Raw genomic sequence first — 22,573 nt, 5'->3', positions numbered from 1 at the left:
GCAGCCGATTCCACTCGCCCACTACCCTCTGAGTGAAAAACTTCCCCCTAACATTTCCCCTGTACCTACCCTGCAGCACCTTAAACCTGTGTCCTCTCGTAGCAGCCATTTCCACCCTGGGAAAAAGCCTCTGAGAGTTCACCCGATCTATGCCTCTCAACATCCTTCCTGTAATGAGGTGACCAGAACTGAGCACATTACTCCAAGTGGAGTCTGACGAGGGTCTTGTATAGCTGCATCATTATCCCCGGACTCCTAAACTCAATCTCTCGATTGATAAAGGCCAGCACACCATACGTCTTCTTAACCACCTCCTCCACCTGCGGGGCTGATTTTTGAGTCCTATGGACCGGGACCCCAAGGTCCTTCTGATCCTTGACCATACTAAGAGTCTTTCCCTTTATATTGTGCTCCTTCATCCCATTTGACCTGCCAAAATGGACCACTACGCATTTATCTGGGTTGAAGTCCATCTGCCACTTCTCCGCCCAATGGGCTCACAGGCATCACGGATGCCAATCTTTAGCCATTTTCACTGCATTGTACACAGCAAAGGGTACGGGCCCAAACACCAGCCTGGTTATAGTATGGAAGATTTGTGCTCCAGAATGAGCTGCACCCCTAGCTAGGCTGTTCCAGTGCAGCTGCGACACTAGCACCTACCCTTCGATGTGGAAGGTGTGCTCTGCCCAGAAAAAGCAGCAGAGATCCAATCAGACAAACAACAGCTTTCCAAAGGAGACAAGTAAGTGCAAGATCCAATTGGCTTCATCTGCACAAGGTCTGCGCAATGGTCACTCCCACCAGAATTATCATGGATAGATGGACCTGCGATCGTTGAGGGTGAAGTCAAGGAGGTTTTTCCCTCTTGTTGCTTCCCTTAATTATAAGGTTGCAGATGCACCATGGAAAGCATTCTTTCTGGTTGTATCACAGCTTGGTATGGCTCCTGCTCTGTCCAAGACCGCAAGAAACTACAAAGGGTCGTGAATACAGCCCAGTCCACCACGCAAACCAGCCTCCCATCCACTGACTCCATCTACACTTCCCGCTGCCTCGGAAAAGCAGCCAGCATAATCAAGGACCCCACGCACCCCGGACATTCTCTCTTCCATCTTCTTCCGTCGGAAAAAGGATACAAAAGTCTGAGGTCACGTAGCAACTGACTCAAGAACAGCTACTTCCCTGCTGCTGTCAGACTTTTGAATGGACCTACCTTGCACTAAGTTGATCTTTCTCTACACCCTAGCTATGACTGTAACACTACATTCTGCACCCTCTTCTTTCCTTCTCTATGAACGGTATGCTTTGTCTGTATAGCGTGCAGGAAATAATACTTTTCACTGTATGCTAATATAATATCCTGCACCCTCTCCTTTCCCTCTCCCTATGTACCCTATGAACAATGTGCATTGTCTGTACAGCAAGAAACGATACTTTTCACTGTATCCCAATATATGTGACAATAATGAATCAAATCAAATCAGCAAGCGGCGATACAGGTTGATGATTGCACTGTGCTCAGTTCCATTCACAACTTATTGATAATGAAGCAGCCCATGTCCACATGCAGCAAAACCTGTTCAATATTCAACTTGGTTATTCCATGATGAGTGACGAGTAACATTTGTGTCAGGCAATGACAAGTTTAACAAGAGAGTCTCCCCATCATTACCACCAACAACACCCTGAAGTATTGACCAGAAACTGAACTGGACCAGCCACATCAACACAGTGACTACAAGAGCAGGTCAGAGGCGAGGAATCCTGTGGTGAGTGACTCACCTCCTGACTCCCCAAAGCCTGCCCACCATCTACAAGGCACAAGTCAGGAGTGTGATGGAATACTCTTCACTCGCCTTGATGAATGCAATCCAACAACACTCAAGAAGCTTGATATCATCCAGAATAAAGTAGCCCGCTTCATTGGCACCCCATTCACCACCTTAAACATTCACTGTTGATGCTCAGTGGCAGCAGTGTGTGCCATCTACAAGATGCACTGCAGTGACTTACCAAGGCTCCTTCGACAGCACCTTCCAATCCCACAGTCTCTGCTACTTGGATACACAGAGTCAGCAGATACCTGGGAACGTCACCACCTGCATGGCTATGACTAATCTTTCAGTCCCTCCCCCTGCAGTATAAATATCTCCCACTTTCTATGCCTTGTAGCTTTGACAAAGGGTCGTTTGGACTCGGAACGTCAGCTCTTTTCTCTCCTTACAGATGCTGACAGACCTGCTGAGATTTTCCAGCATTTTCTCTTTTGGTTTCAGCACCTGCAAGTTCCCCTCCGAGCCACTCACCATCCTGACTTGGAAATATAATCGGCCGTTCCTTCACTGTCGCTGGGTCAAAATCCATGAACTCCCTCCCTAACAGCACAGTGGGTGTACCTACACCTCAGGGACTGCAACAAATTCAAGAAGGAGGTTCGCCACCTTCTCGGGGGTAATTAGGAATGGGCAATAAATGCTGGCCTGACCAGCGATGCCCACCTCCTGTGAACGAATAGGCAAAAAGGAAGCTTGTGTAGAGCATAAATGCCAACATAGACCAGAAGGGCTGAGTGGCCTGTTCCTGCCATCCCAGATATTCCAGCAGCTATAGTATTGGATCAAAGGCAACAAGGGCTGAATGAGACGATATATTAAACACAGGCAGATCTTGCACTGACAGCGTAACTGAAAGCTGCAGGCGACAGCCAGAGGAGATTCCTTTCCTGCATATTCCATCCACTCCGCAGAGGTCAGGGTGTCCTGATTCATAACGCAAATTGGCTTGATGTGCTTAGTAACTTCACTGGCAACCTGCCTCTGGCAGATGGATCGCTGCCTAAGTACATTTGACTTTTACTGACTGGCTGATGCAGACATCCGGTCTAACTATTTTGCTGCTGATATTTCAAGCCGGTTTCATTCACAGGTACCGGAGAGTAGTCCAGCGCAGTCAGACATTCTTCCATTGACTGAGACATGAACAAGCGCTAATGTGAACCTCATTTTTAACCCCCTCCCCCTCCCCTCCCATCTATTTTTGGATGTCGGATTCAGTGGTTAACACTCTCAACAGGTTCTGAATTCAAGCCCCACTCCAGAGTCTCGAGCACTTGGAAGACCCTCCAGTGCAGCACCGAGGGAGTGCTGCACTGTCAGAAGTGCCGACTTGCAGATGAGTCATTAACCCGAGGTCCCGCCTTGGACAGAGGTTAAAGGTCACACAGGCAGTGTTTTGAAGCAGAGGTGGGGAGTTCTCCTCGGTGTCCTGGCCCTAACAGTTATCCCTCAATCAACACCACACAGAAACAAACACATTATCTGACCGTTACCACATCGCTGTTTGTGGGATCTTGCTGTGCACACATTTGCAATGTAGGAAACACAGCAGTCACTACACTTTGGAAAGTACCTTCATCGGCTGTTAAAGTGCTTTGAGACATCCAGAGGTTGTGAAAGGCGCTACAGAAATGAACGTCTCTCTTTCTGTTGACATTAGGGTTTTTTAAAACATGAAGACGTGTATTTATATAACATTTCCCATCGCCACCGGAGTCTGGAGCACTTTACAGCCAATGAGGTATTTTTGAAATGTCCTCACTGTTGTAATGTCAGAGACACAGCATCAACTCACACTCAGCAAGCTCAAACTCCCACAAACATTAAAATCATCATCACCGGATAATCATAGAATCCCTACAGTGCAGAAGGAGGCCATTGGGCCCATTGAGTCAGCACCAACCACAATCCTACCCAGGCCCTATCCTCATCACCCCACATCTTTACCCTGCTAATCCCCCTGACACTAAGGGGCAGTTTAACGTGGCCAATCCACCCAATAAGAAGTCTCACAACACCAGGTTAAAGTCCAACAGGTTTATTTGGTCCTGTGCGGTGAAGAGATCTTGTTCGAACCTGTGCTTGGAGATCCTCTCCACTTGGAGCCGGCAGTTTGCGGCGTCGATGGTAGCCATGATGTGGAGATGCCGGCGTTGGACTGAGCTCCAAGTGGAGAGGATCTCCAAGCACAGGTTCGAACAAGACCTCTTACATAAGAACATAAGAACATAAGAAATAGGAGCAGGAGTAGGCCATCTAGCCCCTCGAGCCTGCCCCGCCATTCAATAAGATCATGGCTGATCTGACGTGGATCAGTACCACTTACCCGCCTGATCCCCATAACCCTTAATTCCCTTACCGATCAGGAATCCATCCATCCGCGCTTTAAACATATTCAGCGAGGTAGCCTCCACCACCTCAGTGGGCAGAGAATTCCAGAGATTCACCACCCTCTGGGAGAAGAAGTTCCTCCTCAACTCTGTCTTAAACCGACCCCCCTTTATTTTGAGGCTGTGTCCTCTAGTTTTAACTTCCTTACTAAGTGGAAAGAATCTCTCCGCCTCCACCCTATCCAGCCCCCGCATTATCTTATAAGTCTCCATAAGATCCCCCCTCATCCTTCTAAACTCCAACGAGTACAAACCCAATCTCCTCAGCCTCTCCTCATAATCCAAACCCCTCATCTCCGGTATCAACCTGGTGAACCTTCTCTGCACTCCCTCCAATGCCAATATATCCTTCCTCATATAAGGGGACCAATACTGCACACAGTATTCCAGCTGCGGCCTCACCAATGCCCTGTACAGGTGCATCAAGACATCCCTGCTTTTATATTCTATCCCCCTCGCGATATAGGCCAACATCCCATTTGCCTCCTTGATCACCTGTTGTACCTGCAGACTGGGCTTTTGCGTCTCATGCACAAGGACCCCCAGGTCCCTTTGCACGGTAGCATGTTTTAATTTGTTTCCATTGAGATAGTAATCCCATTTGTTATTATTTCCTCCAAAGTGTATAACCTCGCATTTATCAACGTTATACTCCATTTGCCATATCCTCGCCCACTCACTCAGCCTGTCCAAATCTCTCTGCAGATCTTCTCCACACGATTCACTTTTCCACTTATCTTTGTGTCGTCTGCAAACTTCGTTACCCTACACTCCGTCCCCTCCTCCAGATCATCTATATATATCTTCACCGCACAGGACCAAATAAACCTGTTGGACTTTAACCTGGTGTTGTGAGACTTCTTACTTAGTTAGAGAGTGCTTACCCCAGTTCAATCCACCCAACCCACACATCTTTGGACTGTGGGAGGAAACCGGGGCACCCGGAGGAAACCCAAGCAGATACGGGGAGAACATGCAAACTCCACACAGACAGTGACCCGAGGCCAGAATTGAACCTGGGTCCCTGGCGCTGTGAGGCAGCAGTGCCGCCCCAATCCATTCTTTGTGACGTTGATTGAGGGAAAAATAAGGCCCAAAACACTGGGGGCAATTTCCTGTGTGTGTGTGTGTGTGTGTGTGAGCGTGTGTGTGTGAGCGTGTGTGTCTATGAGCATGTGTGTGTGAGCGTGTGTGTGTGTGAGCGTGTGTGTGTGCGAGCGCATGTAAATGTGTGTATGTGTGTGCGTGAGTGAGTGAGTGTGCGAATGAGTGTGTGTGAATGAGTGTGTGTGTGTGTGAGTCTCTGTGTGTGTGTGTGTGAGCGACTGCGTGTGTGAGGAGTGTGTCTGTGTATGTGACTGTGTGTGTATATGAGTGTGTGAGAGTGTATGAGTGATTGTGTGTGTGTGTGAGTGACTGTGTGTGTGTGTGTGTGAGTGTGTGTGTGTATGAGTGTGTGTGTGTGTGTGTATGAGTGAGTGTGTGTGTGTGTGAGCGTGTCTGTGTGTGAGAATTCAGCCCCTGGTGACGGAGTACTGATCTATTCCAGGAATAATTAGCTACAGAAACAGATGAAATTCTGACCAATGCACTGTCAGGGTGTGGAAAGGTTGAGACAGAGAAAGAGAGAAAGCATCAGTCAAAAAACAGCGCCTCCAACAGTGCAGCATTCCCTCAGTGTGCCGCACTGAGAATGCCAGCTTTGACTTTTGTACACAAGCCCTGGAGTGCGATTTGAACCTGGAACCTTGTGACCCGGGGGGGGGGTGGGTGGGTGGGGGGACAGGATAGCTCACAACTCAGCAACAGCCTGCACAAGCCTGACAGTCGCCAAATTCCTCTGCACTAAAGATTGAGGTTGTGCTCACCTTGCCTGGAACACTCTTCCGAAGGCTCCTTCTCCGATATCCCGCACGTACTCAATGTTATTCCTCGGATATTCGAGGCTGAGCAGTTTGGTGTTGAGAAGGAGGGGGAGACGCTGGTACATGGGGTTGGGGTGAAGTCTGTCCAGCAGCAGTTCAGAAGGCAGAGCTGTCAGGGTGGGGGTTTCCGTTCCTCTGTAACTACAGCAAAACAAACACATGTGAGGAAAAAGTGCGATGGAATGCCCCCAGCCTGAGCTTGTTTCAGACTCCCCCAAACTCCCCTTAACCCCAGCACTGGGGCAAAGCAATTTGACTTTTTCCAATGGTGTTCTTCAAACAATCTTCAAGGTCATCAAGATACATCGAATCATACAGCACAGAAAAAAGCCCTTCGGCCCATCATGTTGTTACTGCCTCACGGTCAATTATTTCCATTCCCCTGTGCTTTCTCCAAAGCGTGAGAAATTTTTCCTTTGCAAGAATATAGCCAAAGCCTCTTCAAAAGTTAATTTGATTTATTATTGTCACATGTATTAGCAAACAGTGAAAAGTATTGTTTCTTGCGTGCTATACAGACAAAACACACCGTTCATAGAGAAGGAAAGGAGAGAGTGCAGAATGTTGTGTTACAGTCACAGCTAGGGTGTAGAGAAAGATCAACTTAGTGCAAGGTAGGTCCATTCAAAAGTCTGACAGCAGCAGGGAAGAAGCTGTTCTTGAGTCAGTTGTTACGTGACCTCAGACTTTTGCATCTTTTTCCTGATGGAAGAAGGTGGAAGAGAGAATGTCCGGGATGCGTGGGGTTCTTAATTATGCTGGTTGCTTTGCCGAGGCAGCAGAAAGTGTGGACAGAATCAATGGATGGGAGGCTGGTTTGCGTGATGGATTGGGCTACATTCATGACCTTTTGTAGTTTCTTGCAGTCTTGGTCAGAGCAGGAGCCATACCAAGCTGTGATACAACCAGAAAGAATGCTTTCTATGGTGCATCTGTAAAAGTTGATGAGAGTCGTAGCTGACACGCCAAATTTCCTTAGTCTTCTGAAAAAGTAGAGGCGTTGGTGGGCTTTCTTAACTATAGTGTCGGCATGGGGGGGACCAGGACAGGTTGTTGGTGACCTGGACACCTAAAAACTTGAAGCTCTCGACAATTTCTACTTTGTCCCGGTTGATGTAGACAGGGGCATGTTCTCCATTATGTTGTTACTGAATCTGCTTCCACCACCCTTTCAGACAGAGAAAACCATTCTCAACATCTTCCTTCAGGCTTTTCTTTTTGTCAATTATCTTCGATCTGTGTCGCTCTGGTTACCGACCCTCCTGGCAGGTCTTTCACTGTCTCCTCAAACACAACCTCTCAGGATTTGGAACAGGTTTGACTGAAGTCACTGCTTAACCTTCCCAGCTCTGAGGCGAACAAGCTCACTTCTCCTGTTTCTCTCCGCATCACTTCATTCCTCTATCCCTGTTACCATTCTGGCTGTGGCGTAGTGGTATTGTGGCTGAGATAACAATCCAGACACCCAGGGTACTGTCCTGGGGACCCAGGTTCAAATCCCACCATAGCAGATGGTAGAATTTGAATTCAATGAAAAAAAATCTGGAATTAAAAGTCCAATGATGAAACCATTGTCGGAAAAATCCATCTGGTTCACTCATGTCTTTTAGGGAAGGAAATCTGCCGTCCTTACCCGGTCTGGCCTACATGTGACCCCAGAGCCACAGCAATGTGGTTGACTCTTAAATGCCCTCAGGGATGGACAATAAATGTTTGCCCAGCCAGCAACACCAACACCCCATGAACAAATTTCAAAAATCTCCTCTGCTGGCTTGGTGCACAGAACTGGACAGAACTCTCACCAACTTTTACAGATGCACCATAGAAAGCATTCTTTCTGGATGTATCACAGCTTGGTATGGCTCCTGCTCTGCCCAAGGCCGCAATAAACTACAAAGGGTTGTGAACGAAGCCCAGTCCATCACTCAAACCAGCCTCCCATCCATTGACTCTGTCTACACTTTCCGCTGCCTCGGCAAAGCAGCCAGCATAATTAAGGACCCCACGCACCCCAAACATTCTCTCTTCCACCTTCTTCCATCGGGAAAAAGATACAAAAGTCTGAGGTTACGTATCAACCAATTCAAGAACAGCTTCTTCCCTGCTGCCATCAGACCTTTGAATGGACCTACCGTATATTAAGCTGATTTTCTCTACACCCTATCTGTAACTGCAACACTTCATTCTGCATCCTCTCCTTTCCTTCTCCCCTCTGTACTCTATGAACGGTATGTTTTGTCTGTATAGCACGCAAGAAACAATACTTTTCACTGTATACTAATACATGTGACAATAATAAATCAAATCAAATAACTCTCTAGCTTAGTTTATTAGTTTTTTTTTAGTTTATTTTATTAGTGTCACAAGTAGGCTTACATTAACACTGCAATGAAGTCACTGTGAAAATCTCCTAGTCGCACACTTTGGCGCCTGTTCAGGTACACTGAGGGAGAATTTAGCATGGCCAATGCACCTAACCAGCACGTCTTTTGGACTGTGGGAGGAATTTGGAGGAAACCCACGCAGACACGGGGAGAATGTGCAGACTCCGCACAGATAGTGACCGAAGCCAGGAATCGAACCCAGGCCCCTGGCGCTGTGAGGCAGCAATGCTAACCACTGTGCCACCGTAGCTGCCCTCTGGCTAGGGATTTTGTGCGACTTTCTTAACTAAGGGTTACGACGCTATTTAAACATTCCCATCGCAGTGAGCAGGAAGTGAAATAAGGAGAGATCCTTCACCTTTTCCTGGCTTGCCATTCCTTCTGACGACGGTGACACGTTAGAACGATAATGATCAAGAACACAGACGCTGCAATGCTGGAGATGATGGAAATGATGATGGTCATGGAATAAGTTGCAGAAGTGAGGGTGGCTGTGTCTGCTGTTCCTGTATTATGCTCCACGCCCGTCACTGAGGTGGCTGAAAGAGACATTGCAGAAGGAGCTAAATACAATCCAATTTTCAACAATCCTCCTGCTCAAACACTCGCTACCTACTGCCTAGATACTTGAGCACTGGCACAGAGAGAAGTGCACCCATTGATTGGTCAGCAATGATAGTTCTCCTGATGGTTTCTCTGTGCTGGACACAACAGGAAGGCCCTGTTCCTGATTGCTATGCAGGACATGTCAACTGGTGAGGACCAGAGCACAGTAGAGCTGGGAACAGTCGATATACATTGTGGGTGAAGAATGAGTTAACACTGGGAGTACGGCATCTCTGGAACCTAGTGCAATTCCTTCAAGGAAAGAAAAGATGTAAAGAAATGGGAAATAATTCAAGCTTTACTGATATAACCATTGATATCCAATGTGTGTGTCCATTATTAATGACCTGATGCTATGTAATAGACTAACACTGGACCATTGAATCATACAGTGCAGAAGGAGGCCATTCAGCCCATCGAGTCTGCACCAACCACAATCCCACCCAGGCTTTATTCCCATGCATTTACCCTAGCTCATCCCCCTGACACTAAGAGGCAGCTTAGCATGGCCAAACCACCTAATCTGTACATCTTTGGACTGTGGGAGGAAACCGGAGCACCCGGAGGAAACCCAGGCAGACTCCGCACAGATCGTGACCCAAACCGGGAATCGAACCCGGGTCCCTGGCACTGTGAGGCAGCAGTGCTAACCACTGTGCCACCATGTCGCCCATGTGGTTGCTGGGAAAATAAGAACAGGAGTTCAGCCCTTGAATCTGTTCTGTATTTCGATTAGCTCATGGCTGATTTGCCTCTTTATTCCATTGACCCGCCTTGGTGAAGTAACCCTTCATACTCGTACCGCAAGCCCCCCCCCACACCCACCCACCCCCACCCCCCCAGCCTCCCGGACACAGTAGTTTCTTGGGGGAAGAGAGTTGATGACCTCCACCACTCTTTGTGTGAAGTATTTGTTTCCTTATGCCCTTTCGATTCTGTAGCCAACTGGTAAGAAATAGTCACCTTGATTGGGCTGATTGGCCCTTTCTTTACCACCTCCCCCAGGCTGAGACAGGTACCTTTACGTTTCTGCGGTGAACTTGCCAAAGATCAACCCATAGCACTCAGTACAACCTGTTGGAAAACCCCTACACATGATCACTGCAGGTTATTTTTGTCTCGTTTTTATGAAGTCATCCGAGTTTCTGTCCCCCAGTGGGACACACGCGTTTCACAGACCAGCCTAGTTTAACCCGGTTTAATTTAGATGCGTCACAGAAATTTCCTGAGCTATCAACTTGAACCGTGAAGCTTACATTATAATGTTTAAAGTTTATTTATTTATTAGTCACAAGTAGGCTTACATTAACACTGCAATGAAGTTACTGTGAAAATCCTCTAGTTGCCACATTCCGGCGCCTGTTCGGGCACACTGAAGGAGAATTTAGCATGGCCAATACACCTGACCAGCACGTCTTTCAGACTGTGGGAGGAAACTGGAGCACCCGGAGGAAATTCATGCAGACACGGGGAGAATGTGCAAACTCTACACGCAGACAGTGACCCAAGCCGGGAATTGAACTCGGGTCCCTGGTGCCGTGAGGCAGCAGTGCTAACCACTGTGCCACCGTGCCACATGTATCTAATATAGTTTTGTCCATACAGTTTGTTTGTAAATGACATTTATAAACATTTCCAAAGATGTGTGGGTTAGGTTGATTGGCCATGCTAAAATTGCCCCTTAGTGTCCTGAGATGTGTAGGTTAGAGGGATTAGCGGGTAAATATGTCAGGATATGGGGGTAGGGCCTGGGTGGGATTGTGGTCGGTGCAGACTCGATGGGCCCGATGGCCTCTTTCTGCACTGTAGGGTTTCTATGATTCTATGACATTATGGGCAGGATTGTGCATTTTGGGTAGGGTCCATGATATTGGGGTCAAATGGGGGTGTGGACACCCTCACTGTGTCAGGGACAGGCAGCAGGCAGTGATTTTCCCCAAATTGGCCAGAGGGTCAATGTTACCATCAAATTCAGGATGGCAGGCAGGATCTTGAAGCCGGAGCTTGGAATAAAGTGTAGCCTGTCATTGCAGGCAAGGGAGAGAAAGAGTGGCTGCCATCTTGAAGCATCCTCTCAACAACCATTGAAACTTTCAAATTAAAAGCTGGCTCCAGCTGAGGGGCCACCACCAAAGAGAGGGCTGCCCGTGGCTTCAACTGTGGCCAGGTCAATGGATTGGGACTGAAAAACTGTTCCATCGACAGGAGATCAGGGTCATTTGGATGTAAAATATAAAGACAGGCTTGTATTTATATAGCACCGTTCATCACTTTGGAACACTTTCAGCCAATGATGTACTTTCGAGTGTAGATGCTATTGTGATGGAGGGAAATTCTCCAGCTGATTTCTGCTCAGCAAGATCCCAATAAGATTAACCGCCAGATAATCTGAATTTTTAATTGAGGGATGAATATTGTCCCAGGAGAGCAGGGAGAACTCGCTAGCTCTTCTTCGAAATAGTACCGTGGTGGGATTTGTCCCAACAGGGCCTTGGTTTAACATTACACCCAAGAGACGGCACCTACAAACATGTGGCACAACCACAATATTGCAAGGAGCGCAGCCAGGGTTTTGCGCTCAAGTCTCTGGAGTGGGACTTGGACCCGCAATCTCAGAGGTGATATCTCCAGGTTTCAGCATTGTGGAAAATGCATTGTCAATGGTCATGGAGGCGTTTCCATTTCTCATGAATGTACCAGCCTGTTTTCTTGTGTACGGACGGTGTGTTGCTGGGACTTCAGCCCAAGCCCTCGGCTAACGTTTCAATGTGCTGCCAATTATGATCCTGCTTCCCGTAGAGCTCCCGACGCGCGTCACGGTACGTACCATTGGTACAAAGGGGTACATTGCAGAACTCCCATCTGATATCCCGATTCGTGGTGTAGCACCAGGGGCGCTCACTCTCACCTCCCGGGTTGCGGCAGTAGTTGTCCGAGTTGGTCAGTTCTGGGAATAAGTCTGGCATACGCCTGTGGAAGTGGGGAGCCTTTGAGAGGAAAGGAATAGCATTGTCTGTCAATTGAATACGTGCATCTCGTGGGAGCAGCCATGGAGCTTTGTCAAACCAAAAACAATTGTGCTTTTATGAATTTGTCATTGTTCTGTACAATTCCTTGGAGGGATACTTCTGAGAGAACTGTGGCTTCACTTGGATATTGTACAAAGCAATGAAAAAGGGCATTCAACTCATATGACCTTTGTAGAGTGTATGTTCCAGATCACCATATCACTCTATCAATATATCCCTGTATTATGTTTTTCTTCCTCATGTGTTGATCTAGCTTTTAAATGCTAGCAGAATTTGAATTCAATTATTAACTCTGGAATTGTAAAGCTTGTCTCAGTGTCGGTGCCACAAAACTTATCATCAATTGTTGTAAAAACCCATCTAGTTCCCTATTGCCCTACATGTGACTCCAAACGTCAGACCCAGTTGACTCTTAATCATCCTCTGAAGTGGCCAAGTGAGCCACTCAGTTCAGGGGCAATCAGGGATGGGAAACAAATGCCAGTAACACCCACATCCCACAAAAGAATTTTTAAAAAAACGATCCAGCCGTTATAACATTGCTGCTAGTGTGAGCTTGCTGAATTCTTACATTGCGACAGTAACTACACCTCCTTGGTTGTAGAGCACTTCGGACTAAGGACAAAGAACAGTACAGCACAGGAACAGGCCCTTCAGCCCACCAAGCCTGTGCCAACACTTGACACCTTTCTAAACGGAAGTCCTTTTGCCTCGACACAGTCCGTATCCCTCTATTCCTTGCCTATTCATGTACTTGGTCTCACAACACCAGGTTAAAGTCCCACAGGTTTATTTGGTAGCACGAGCTTTCGGAGCGTTGCCCCTTCTTCAGGTGAGTGGACTCTTCACTCATCTTATGAAGGAGCAGCGCTCCGAAAGCTCATGCTACCAAATAAACCTGTTGGACTTTAACCTGGTGTTGTGACTTCTTACTGTGCCCACCCCAGTGCAACACCGGCACCTCCACATCATATTCATGTATCTGTCAAGATGCCTCTTAAACGTTGCTATTGTTTCTGCTTCTACCACCTCCTCTGGCAGCGCATTCCAGGCATACACCACCCTCTGTATAAAAAACTAGCCTCTCACATCTCCTTTAAGCATTCCCCCTTTTTACCTCAACCCTATGTACCCGAGTAATTGACGTTTCTACCCTGGGAAAAAGACTCCGACTATCCGTTCTATCCATGTCTCTCATAATTTTGTAAACTTCTATCGGGTCGCCCCTCCGACATTCAAGTGAAAACAAACCAAGTTTGTCCAATCTCTCCTCATGGCTAATACCCTCCAAACCAGGCAACATCCTGGTGAACCTTTCCTGTACCCTCTCTGGTTGCCACATCCTTCTGGCAGTGTGGCGACCAGAACTGTACGCAATATTCCAAATGTGGCCTAACTAAAGTTCTATACAGCTATAACAGGACTTGCCAATTTTTATACTCTGTGCCCTGACCGATGAAGGCAAACATGCCATACGCCTTCTTGACCACCTTATCCACTTGTGTTGCCACTTTCAGGGAACTGTGGATCTGTACGCCCAGATCCCTCTGTATGTTAATGCTTCTAAGGGTTCTGTCATTTACTGTATGCTTCCCTCCTGCATTAGACCATTGGGATGTCCTGAGGCACCAAAAGGTGCTATAGAAATGCAACTCTTTCTTTCTTGAACCAGCTTTGCTTCTTGAAGACTCTAAGTGAAGCTGAGTGTCTAAATGAGAAAGAAATGTTCTGTTGGACTTGAGGAAGACAGCAAGGAGGATTGCAACACTTGCCACAAAATTATGAGAGACATGGATAGAATGGATAGTCAGAGTCTTTTTCCCAGGGTAAAAATGTCAATTACTAAGGGACATAGGTTTAAGGAAAAAGGGGGAAAGTTTAGAGGAGACTGAGAGGCAAGGTTTTTACACAGAGAGTGGTAAGTACCTGGAATGCGCTGCCAGAGGTGGTCGAAGCAGGTACAATAGCAACATTTAAGACTCATCTTGACAGATACATGAATAGGCAGGGGATAGAGGGATACGGACCACGTAGAGGTGAAAGGTCTTTCGTTTAGAAAGCGTCACTTGTTGGCTGAGGCTTGATGGGCCAAAGGGCCTGTTCCTGTGCTGTACAGTCGGATATAATCAGACGATCTGTTTGAGCTGGAGACCTGGTTTACTCTGTACACTCGCTACGCTGCAGACAGAGCTTCATTCTTTACCCAGACTGTGGACACTGTTACTGTTTCCTAACTTTCATTGTGAGGCTGACAGCCCGCACAACAAGATGGGTACGCCGGGACCATTCCGAGGTCATCAGGCTTCAGATTAGCATTTCAAATTCCGATCCGTCTGTGAGCGAGGAGATTATCTACTCCAGATGTCACAGATCTGGTTGCATCCACTGACCTCCCCTCAATAACTGTCTTCAGCGGCCAGACATTTCCTTCCTGTCCTGAGATGAAGAATGTAACTAAGAGTCCATATATCGTTTTACCACCATATCTGAGCATTACACACAAATTAAACCATCGGGGCTGCGACTGGAAAGTTGAGGAGCAGTTAAATTAAATACTATTTCCCCCACCTGGCCATCGGACATGGTTGTACAGCCCTGACTTCGTTGTCCAGCAGCAGGGCAGAGGAACATAGGAGCAGGAACAGGCCATTCAGCCCATCGAGCCTACTCTGCCATTCAACATGATCGCAGCTGATCATCCACTTTGATGTCTTTCGGGTCGGCCATTTAGGACGGAGGTGAGGAGACATTTCTTCACCCAAAGAGTGGTGAGCCTGTGGAATTCATTACCACAGGAAGTAGTTGATGCCAAGGGCGGCACGGTAGCACAGTGGTTAGCACTGCTGCTTCACAGCTCCAGGGTGCCGGGTTCAATTCCCGGCTCGGGTCACTGTCTGTGTGGAGTTTGCACATTCTCCTCGTGTCTGCGTGGGTTTCCTCCGGGTGCTCCGGTTTCCTCCCACAGTCCAAAGATGTGCGGGTTAGGTTGATTGGCCAGGTTAAAAAAATTGCCCCTTAGAGTCCTGGGATGTGTAGGTTAGAGGGATTAGCGGGTAAAATATGTGGGGGTAGGGCCTGGGTGGGATTGTGGTCGGTGCAGACTCGATGGGCCGAATGGCCTCCTTCTGCACTGTAGGGTTTCTATGATTTCTATGAAAACATTGAATGTATTCAAGAGGCGGCTGGATATAGCACTTGGGGCGAATGGGATCAAAGGTTACGGGGAGAAAGCAGGATTAGGCTATTGGGTTGGATGATCAGCCATGATCGTAATGGATGGCAGAACAAGCTTGAAGGGCCGAATGGCCTCCTCCTATCTTCTACGTTTTGATGTTTTTCCTACACAATCCCCATATCCCTTTATGTCAATGGGATTTGGAAATCTGTCAACCTCTACTTTAAATGTACTCAGTGACTGAACTTGCACAGCCTTCTGGGATCGAGGATTCCACAGATTCACAACCCACCGAGTACAATAAAACTCCTCATCTAAGCGTTTTGCCCCTTATTTTGAAATTGCGCCCCCTCATCTGTTCTAATCTGTGCCACCGTACCATTTGCAATCTGTGCCCATCTTGGCTGACCCAGCAGTGACTCCAGCACCGTTTCCCAGATCGCGCTGAGTCTAACGGTCGGGTCACATTCTGTTCGATCCTGAGCATTTTACAGCCGGTTGTCAAAGACACAGAGATTCCTGTGGAGATTCCTTGAGGTGATATCAGGGTTGAAAGGCTTTTCATTTGAAGGAGGCACCAAGAAGAACAAAGAAGGCGAATTTGCGGCCTTGTGTTAATATTCCACAATGGCCTCAACATCCCCCCTGCACTGCCCCCATCGCATTAACCACTCTGACCTCCTCCAGTCTTCCAATCCTCTAAGGTCTCTGTGTTCACCTAACCCTGGCCTCGAATGCGTTACCGATTTCCATCACTCCACCATTGCCGGCGGTGCTTTCAGTTGTCTAGGCTGTAAACTCAGGAATTGCTTCCCCATCCCTCTCCATCACTCTCTCTCCTCCTTCAAGCCTGACCCCTGGACCAAGAAATGTCTTCTCTCAGCAGGTGGTGAGTCTCTGGAACTCCTTTCCTCAAAAGGCAGTGGAGGTGGAGTCTTTGAACATTGCTAAGGCAGAGTGAGCTGGATTCTTGATTAACAAGGGGGTGAAGGGTTATGAAGGAAAAGGTGGGAATGTGGAGTTGAAGTAACAATCAGACTGGCCATGATATTATTGAATGGCGGAGCAGGTTCGAGGGGCCGAATGGCCTACTCGTAATTCATAGGTAAGATTTTGGTCATCTATTCTAATCTGTGCCACCGTACCATTTGCAATATGTGAACATCAGTGACTTGGTTCCTTTATTGGCACATGCTCTGCCAATACTAACCTGCTGACTCCACTTCTGGCAAGGAATACCAGACACTGTGATGTTTACTGAACCTTGATAGAACCTCCCGTTATCGCTGTAACACATCTCTGTAGAAATAAGGATGCAAATAGTACAAAAATTAATAAGAATCTTTGCCATCAATGAAAAGCAATTGTTCAAGAACCAGAATCTCAATCTTGACATCTTTGCATAGAAATCTAAATATTTCTACAATGTTGAAAGTCTTCACACTTAGTGATGTGGCTGGAAGGCAGAATTAAACATGGACCTTAAACTAACTAGATTAAATTGTGGGAGTCGTTGGCTAGACCAGCATTTATTGCCCATCCCTAATTGCCCTTGAGAAGGTGGTGGTGAGCTGCCTTCCTGAATCACTGCAGTCCCTGTGCTGTAGGTACACCCATATTGCTGTTAGGGAGGGAGTTCCAGGATTTTGACCCAACGACAGTGACGGAACATCAATATAGAACCATAGAATCCCTACAGTGCAGAAAGAGGCCCTTTGGCCCATCAAGTCTGCACCAACCACAATCCCTCCTTGGCTCTATCCCCATAATTCTATTTATTTATCCTGCTAACCCCTTGACACTAAAGAGCAATTTAGCACGGCCAATCAACCTAACCCACACATCTTTGGATTGTGGGAGGAAACCGAAGCACCCGGAGGAAACCCACGCAGACACGGGGAGAACGTGCAGACTCACACAGACAATCACCTAAGCAGGAGTTGAACCCGGGTCCCTGGCACTGTGAGGCAGCAGTGCTAAACACTGTGCCACCCGTGCCGCCCAAATATATTTCCAAGTCAGGATGGCGAGTGACTTAGAGGGGAACTTCCTTATCCTTCTTGAAGGTGCAGCCTGAGGAGCCTTAGGGAGTTCCTGCAGTGCATCTTGTAGATGGTACACAAGGCTGCTACTGTGCATTGGTGGTGGAGGGAATGAATGTTTGTGGAAGGGGTTGCTTTGTCCTGGATGGTGTCGAGCTTTGCAAGTGTTATTGAAGCTGCACAGACCTGTAATCTTGTACCAATCGCATTCACTATCAGTCCCTAAAGGACCTGGCTCAGGACAGGAAGGAAATGACTGATTGAGCTGTCCATCATAACTCCTGTCAGTGGAAATGAAAGGCAGTGATCCCAGGGAGTTTAGCACAAACTCATTGTCTACTTTCCACCTTATGTGAAAAACACGCTGGTTCTGACAGCCCGGGTTCGCTAACATACGATCAATTCAGGATTGCTTTATTTGGTCTGGTCTGTGTCTGTCTGTGCGGAGTTTGCACATTCTCCCCGTGTCTGCGTGGGTTTCCTCCGGGTGCTCTGGTTTCCTCCCACAGTCCAAAGATGTGTGGGTTGGGTGGATTGGCCATGCTAAAATGTCCCTTAGTGTCCCAAGATGTGTAGGTTAGGGGGATTGGCAGGGTAAATCCATGAGGTTATGAGAATGGGGTCTGGGTAAGATGCTCTATCAGCAGGTCAGTGCAGACTTGATGGGCTGAAAAGCCTCCTTCTGTATTGTAGTGATTCTAAAAGATTCTGGTTTCACATCCCACTCCAGAAACCTGAGCACATTTCCCCTCATAAGCAGCTGTGGCTCAATAATGGAATTCTTGCTCACAAGTCAGAAGGTTGTGGGTTCAGGACCGACTGCAGGGAGCAAAATCTACTCTGTCACTCCAGCGGAGTGCTGCACTCTGAGGGGTCCTGCCTTTTGATGGAGCTTTTAAACCAAAATCACGCCCGTTCCCAGAAGGAAAGATCAGTTGAAACTGTGACAACTGCAACTTAATTGACCTCACGGTGGCACAGCGGTTAGCACTGCTGCCTCACAGCGCAAAGGACCCGGTTCGATTCCGACCTCGAGTCACTGTGTGGAGAACTGTGTGATGTTCTCCCCGTGTCTGCGTGGGTTTCCTCCCATAGTCCAAAGATGTGCGGGTTAGGTGGATTGGCCATGCTAAATTGACCCTTAGTGACCCAAAATGTGTAGGTTGAATGGATTAGCCATGGGAAATGCGGGGGGTTGCGGGGTGAGGGCCGAGATAGTATACTTTGTCAGAGAGTCGGTGCAGATTCAATGGGCTGAATGGCCCCTTCTGCGCTGTAGGGATTCTAGGAGGAAATATTTGAGACTAAAAATGAACTTATTCTATCCCTGAGCTCTGCCACCCATCATCTTAATGAAGATACACGCACTCTCCCAAAATCCCGAAAAGGTGACAGGAATTTAACCGTTTAATTCTAAGATTTGTTCACCTGTCCAGTTATTTCCTGTCATTGAGTTGAAGGAATGGTTTTAATTGGTATAATTTATCCAATTCAGGCATGGTGGCACAGTGGTTAGCATTGCTGCCCCACAGCACCAGGGACCCGGGTTCAATTCTGGCTTGGGTCACTGTCTGTGCGGAGTCTGCACGTTCTCCCCGTGTCCGCGTGGGTTTCCTCCGGGTGCTCCGGTTTCCTCCCACAGTCTGAAAGACGTGCTGGTTAGGTGCATTGGCCGTGCTAAATTATCCCTCAGTGTACCCAAACAGAGTGTGGTGACTAGGGGATTTTCACAGTAACTTCATTGCAGTGTTAATGTCAGCCTACTTGTGACAATAATAAATAAACTTAAACTTTAAAGCAGAGAATACAAGGAGATAGATCTGGAGACAAAGCAGGTGTGGCAACTAGGGGATTTTCACAGTAACTTCAATGCAGCATTAACGTAAGCCTACTTGTGACTAATAAATAAAACTTTAACAATTCGCAAGTAAGGTCAGTCCTTCATTTGTAAAAGTCCTCAATAGTTTAGTTGCAAGTTCTTATTTAATACATATTCTGTAATGAAGACTCAGAATGACTACACAGTAAACAACACTTTACAATTACACATAGCACCTTCGCTGGAGTAAAATGGCTCCAAGTGGGAAATTGACATTCGAAATCATAGAACCCCTACAGTGCAGAAGGAGGCCATTCGGCCCATCGAGTCTGCACCGACCACAATCCCACCCAGGCCCTACCCCCACATATTTACCCGCTAATCCCTCGAACCTATGCATCTCAGGGGCAATTTTTAAACCTGGCCAATCAACCTAACCCGCACATCTTTGGACTGTGGGAGGAAACCGGAGCACCCGGAGGAAACCCACGCAAACACGAGGAGAATGTGCAAACTCCACACAGACAGTGACCCAAGTCGGGAATCGAACTCAGGACCCTGGAGCTGTGAAGCAGCAGTGCTAACCACTGTGCTACCGTGCCGCCCTCATGATGAGTTATAACACCAAGTGGCCAAAAACATGGTCAAGCAGTGAGGGTTTCAGGACAGAGGGAGCAGAGAGAGGCAGAGAGATTTGACAAGGGAAGGCCAGAGCGAGGGGCAGCCGATGACGTGACCTGGTGCATCGAGTAAAATTGGCGATGTTCAAGAGGGCAGGATTGGGGGCGTGCTGAGATCTTGGAAGGTTGTGGATCTGGAGGGGTTCCAGAGGCAGAGAGGGGCAAGGCCATGGTGGGATTTGCAAACAGCTGAGGATTGTTCCTGTACGCCTGGAAGGGCAGATGGGTCTTGCTTCATCACCTCATTCCAAACACAGCACTGACAGTGTCAGCCTGAGCTCAGCACTCTGGAATGGGACATGAATCCAAAAGGTTTAAACTGAGGAAAGAGCTATCTCATGATGAAGAGTGGACAAGTGGGCAATGCAAACTGAAAGGAAGATCTGAGCACTGACTGGGTTGCAGCACAAGGTGGTGAAGTCAATGGTTTATGGGGCAAATTTGGGTTCTTAATGGCCTGGCCCAGGAGTTTTGCACACCAGGAACGCAGTCTGGAAATTCAGACTTAGAATCATAGAATCAGACAGTACAGCAGGAGGCCATTCGGCCCATCGAGTCTGCACCGACCACAATCCCACCCAGGCCCCACCCCCCCACAACCCCACGTATTCACCCTGCTAATCTCCCTGACATTTAGGGTCAATTTAGCATGGCCAATCAACCTAACCCCCGCATCTTTGAACTGTGGGAGGAAACCGGAGCACCCGGAGGAAACCCACGCAGACACCGGGAGAACGTGCAAACTCCACACAGACAGTGACCCGAGCCGGGAATCGAACCCGGGTCCTGGCTCTGTGAGGCAGCAGTGCTAACCACTGTGCTACCGTGCCGCCCAGGTCCAGTTCACAGCCTCATTCCTTTCCATTTTTGGGGGCTGCAAAGTTTCCCTCCAAGTCACTCACCATGCTGACTTGGAAATATAAAAGCAAAGTAAAGTTTATTTGTTATCCATAAGTAAGCTTACATTAACACTGCAATGAAGTTACTGTGAAATTCCCCACAGTCCGATGCCCGTTCGGGTACACTGAGGGAGAACTTAGCATGGCCAATGCACCCTAACCTGCACATCTTTCGGACTGTGGGAAGAAACCGCAGCACCCGGAGGAAACCCACGCAGACACGGGGAGAACGTGCAGACTCCACATAGACAGTGACCCAAGACGGGAATCGAACCCGGGTCTCTGGTGCTGTGAGGCAGCAGTGCTAACCGCTGTGCCACCCGATATATATCACCATTCCTTCACCGTCACTGGGTTAAAAACTTGGAGTTCCCTCCCTAACAGCTCTGTGGGTGTACCTACACCACATGGACTACAGCGTTTCAAGAAGGCAGCTCACCACCACTTTGGTGAGGGAAACTAGGGATGGGCAATAAATGCTGGCCTAGCCAGTGATGCCCACATCCCCTGAATGAATTTTAAAAATCAGGCACACTCTGAAGCCCCATGTAAACTCCAGGCATTTGAGGCTCTGAGTGGGAGGATGGGGTGGGAATACTAAAGCAAATTGACCTGTGTATGTTTAGGGATATTGATTCAACTCCTTCCTCCTTCCAATCAGTTCCCTCCACTAATGATATTAACACTGATGAATGAAAGGGAAACATTTAAACAGCATTTAAAGCAGGAAGAGTCAAAGCCATCAATAATTTTCTAAATTGATTCCATTTTTACCAAGGCAACTCAGGAGGTGAAACTTTCCCCTTAATTAAATCAGCATGGCAAACTGTGAGACTAAATGTTACTGGCACCCTGGGTTCCACAAGTTGGAAGCAGATATTGGCTGTGAAATATCCCATTCCAACGCTGTAACTTTTTAAAATGTATTCATTCATGGGACATGGGCGTCGCTGGCTGGCCAGCATTTATTGCCCATCCCTAGTTGCCCGAGGGCAGTTGAGAGTCAACCACATTTGCTGTGGCTCTGGAGTCACATGTAGGCCAGACCGGGTAAGGACAGCAGATTTCCTTCCCTAAAGGACATTAGTGAACCAGATGGGTTTTTCCGACAATCGACAATGGTCATCATGTATACTTAATTCCAGATATTTTAAATTGAATTCAAATTCCACCATCTGCTGTGGTGGGATTTGAACTTGGGTCCCTTGAACATTAGCTAAGCCTCTGGATTAATAGTCTAGCGATAATACCACTAGGCCATCGCCTTCCCTAACTTTGTCGTATGAGCAATGGAAGCCAGAGTCCCACACTCAATGAAGATATGGCAATGCAGTGGGAGCAGTTCCATTCACAAGCACAGTGGATCTGGTAAGCACGGGGGATGTGGGAGACAGTGGCGGGGGGCGGCGAGGGGTGGGGGAGAGGATGATAGTTTATCGGGGGGTTGACAGGGTTAGTCTCCTGTCAGATCAGCCAAGATCTTATTCAATGGTGGAGCAGGCTCGATGGGCCGAATGGCCTACTCCTTGTGTATTTGTATGTTCGTATGGAATTTGTATCCTGCCAGGATTGCAAATTCACAAAATGCACTTGTTAAATAATTTACAAACTGCCTGGAAGGGAAAGGAAAGGTGGAAGGAAACCTATTTATAGACTGAGATCTTGTGTATCCATTACCAATGTAACATATTGAACAACACTTGATTTTATAAACTCATTTGAAAGTAGATAAAAATAGAACGGGAAACATTTACTCACTGGTAATGAGTCCTCTCTTCATGTCTGC

General features: G+C 47.6%; 1 protein-coding gene across 1 annotated transcript in view; it reads right to left on the bottom strand.

Moving 5' to 3' along the window:
* Positions 1-22,573, bottom strand: part of musk (muscle, skeletal, receptor tyrosine kinase) — a 157,791-nt gene that overhangs the window by 61,779 nt on the left and 73,439 nt on the right. Inside the window, exons 11-15 of the mRNA XM_078214049.1 lie at positions 22,546-22,569; positions 16,558-16,646; positions 11,971-12,130; positions 8,896-9,076; positions 6,097-6,294 (exon numbers count right to left, since the gene is read on the bottom strand). Of these exons, the coding sequence (XP_078070175.1) occupies positions 6,097-6,294; positions 8,896-9,076; positions 11,971-12,130; positions 16,558-16,646; positions 22,546-22,569 (652 nt within the window). The remainder of the gene's footprint in view (positions 1-6,096; positions 6,295-8,895; positions 9,077-11,970; positions 12,131-16,557; positions 16,647-22,545; positions 22,570-22,573) is intronic.

This window comes from Mustelus asterias, chromosome 6 (assembly GCF_964213995.1).
Source record: "Mustelus asterias chromosome 6, sMusAst1.hap1.1, whole genome shotgun sequence".
In the NCBI taxonomy this organism is placed as follows: domain Eukaryota; kingdom Metazoa; phylum Chordata; class Chondrichthyes; order Carcharhiniformes; family Triakidae; genus Mustelus; species Mustelus asterias.
The sequence above is the reverse complement of the archived record's forward strand: the minus strand, read 5'-3'. Positions and strand labels throughout refer to the sequence as shown.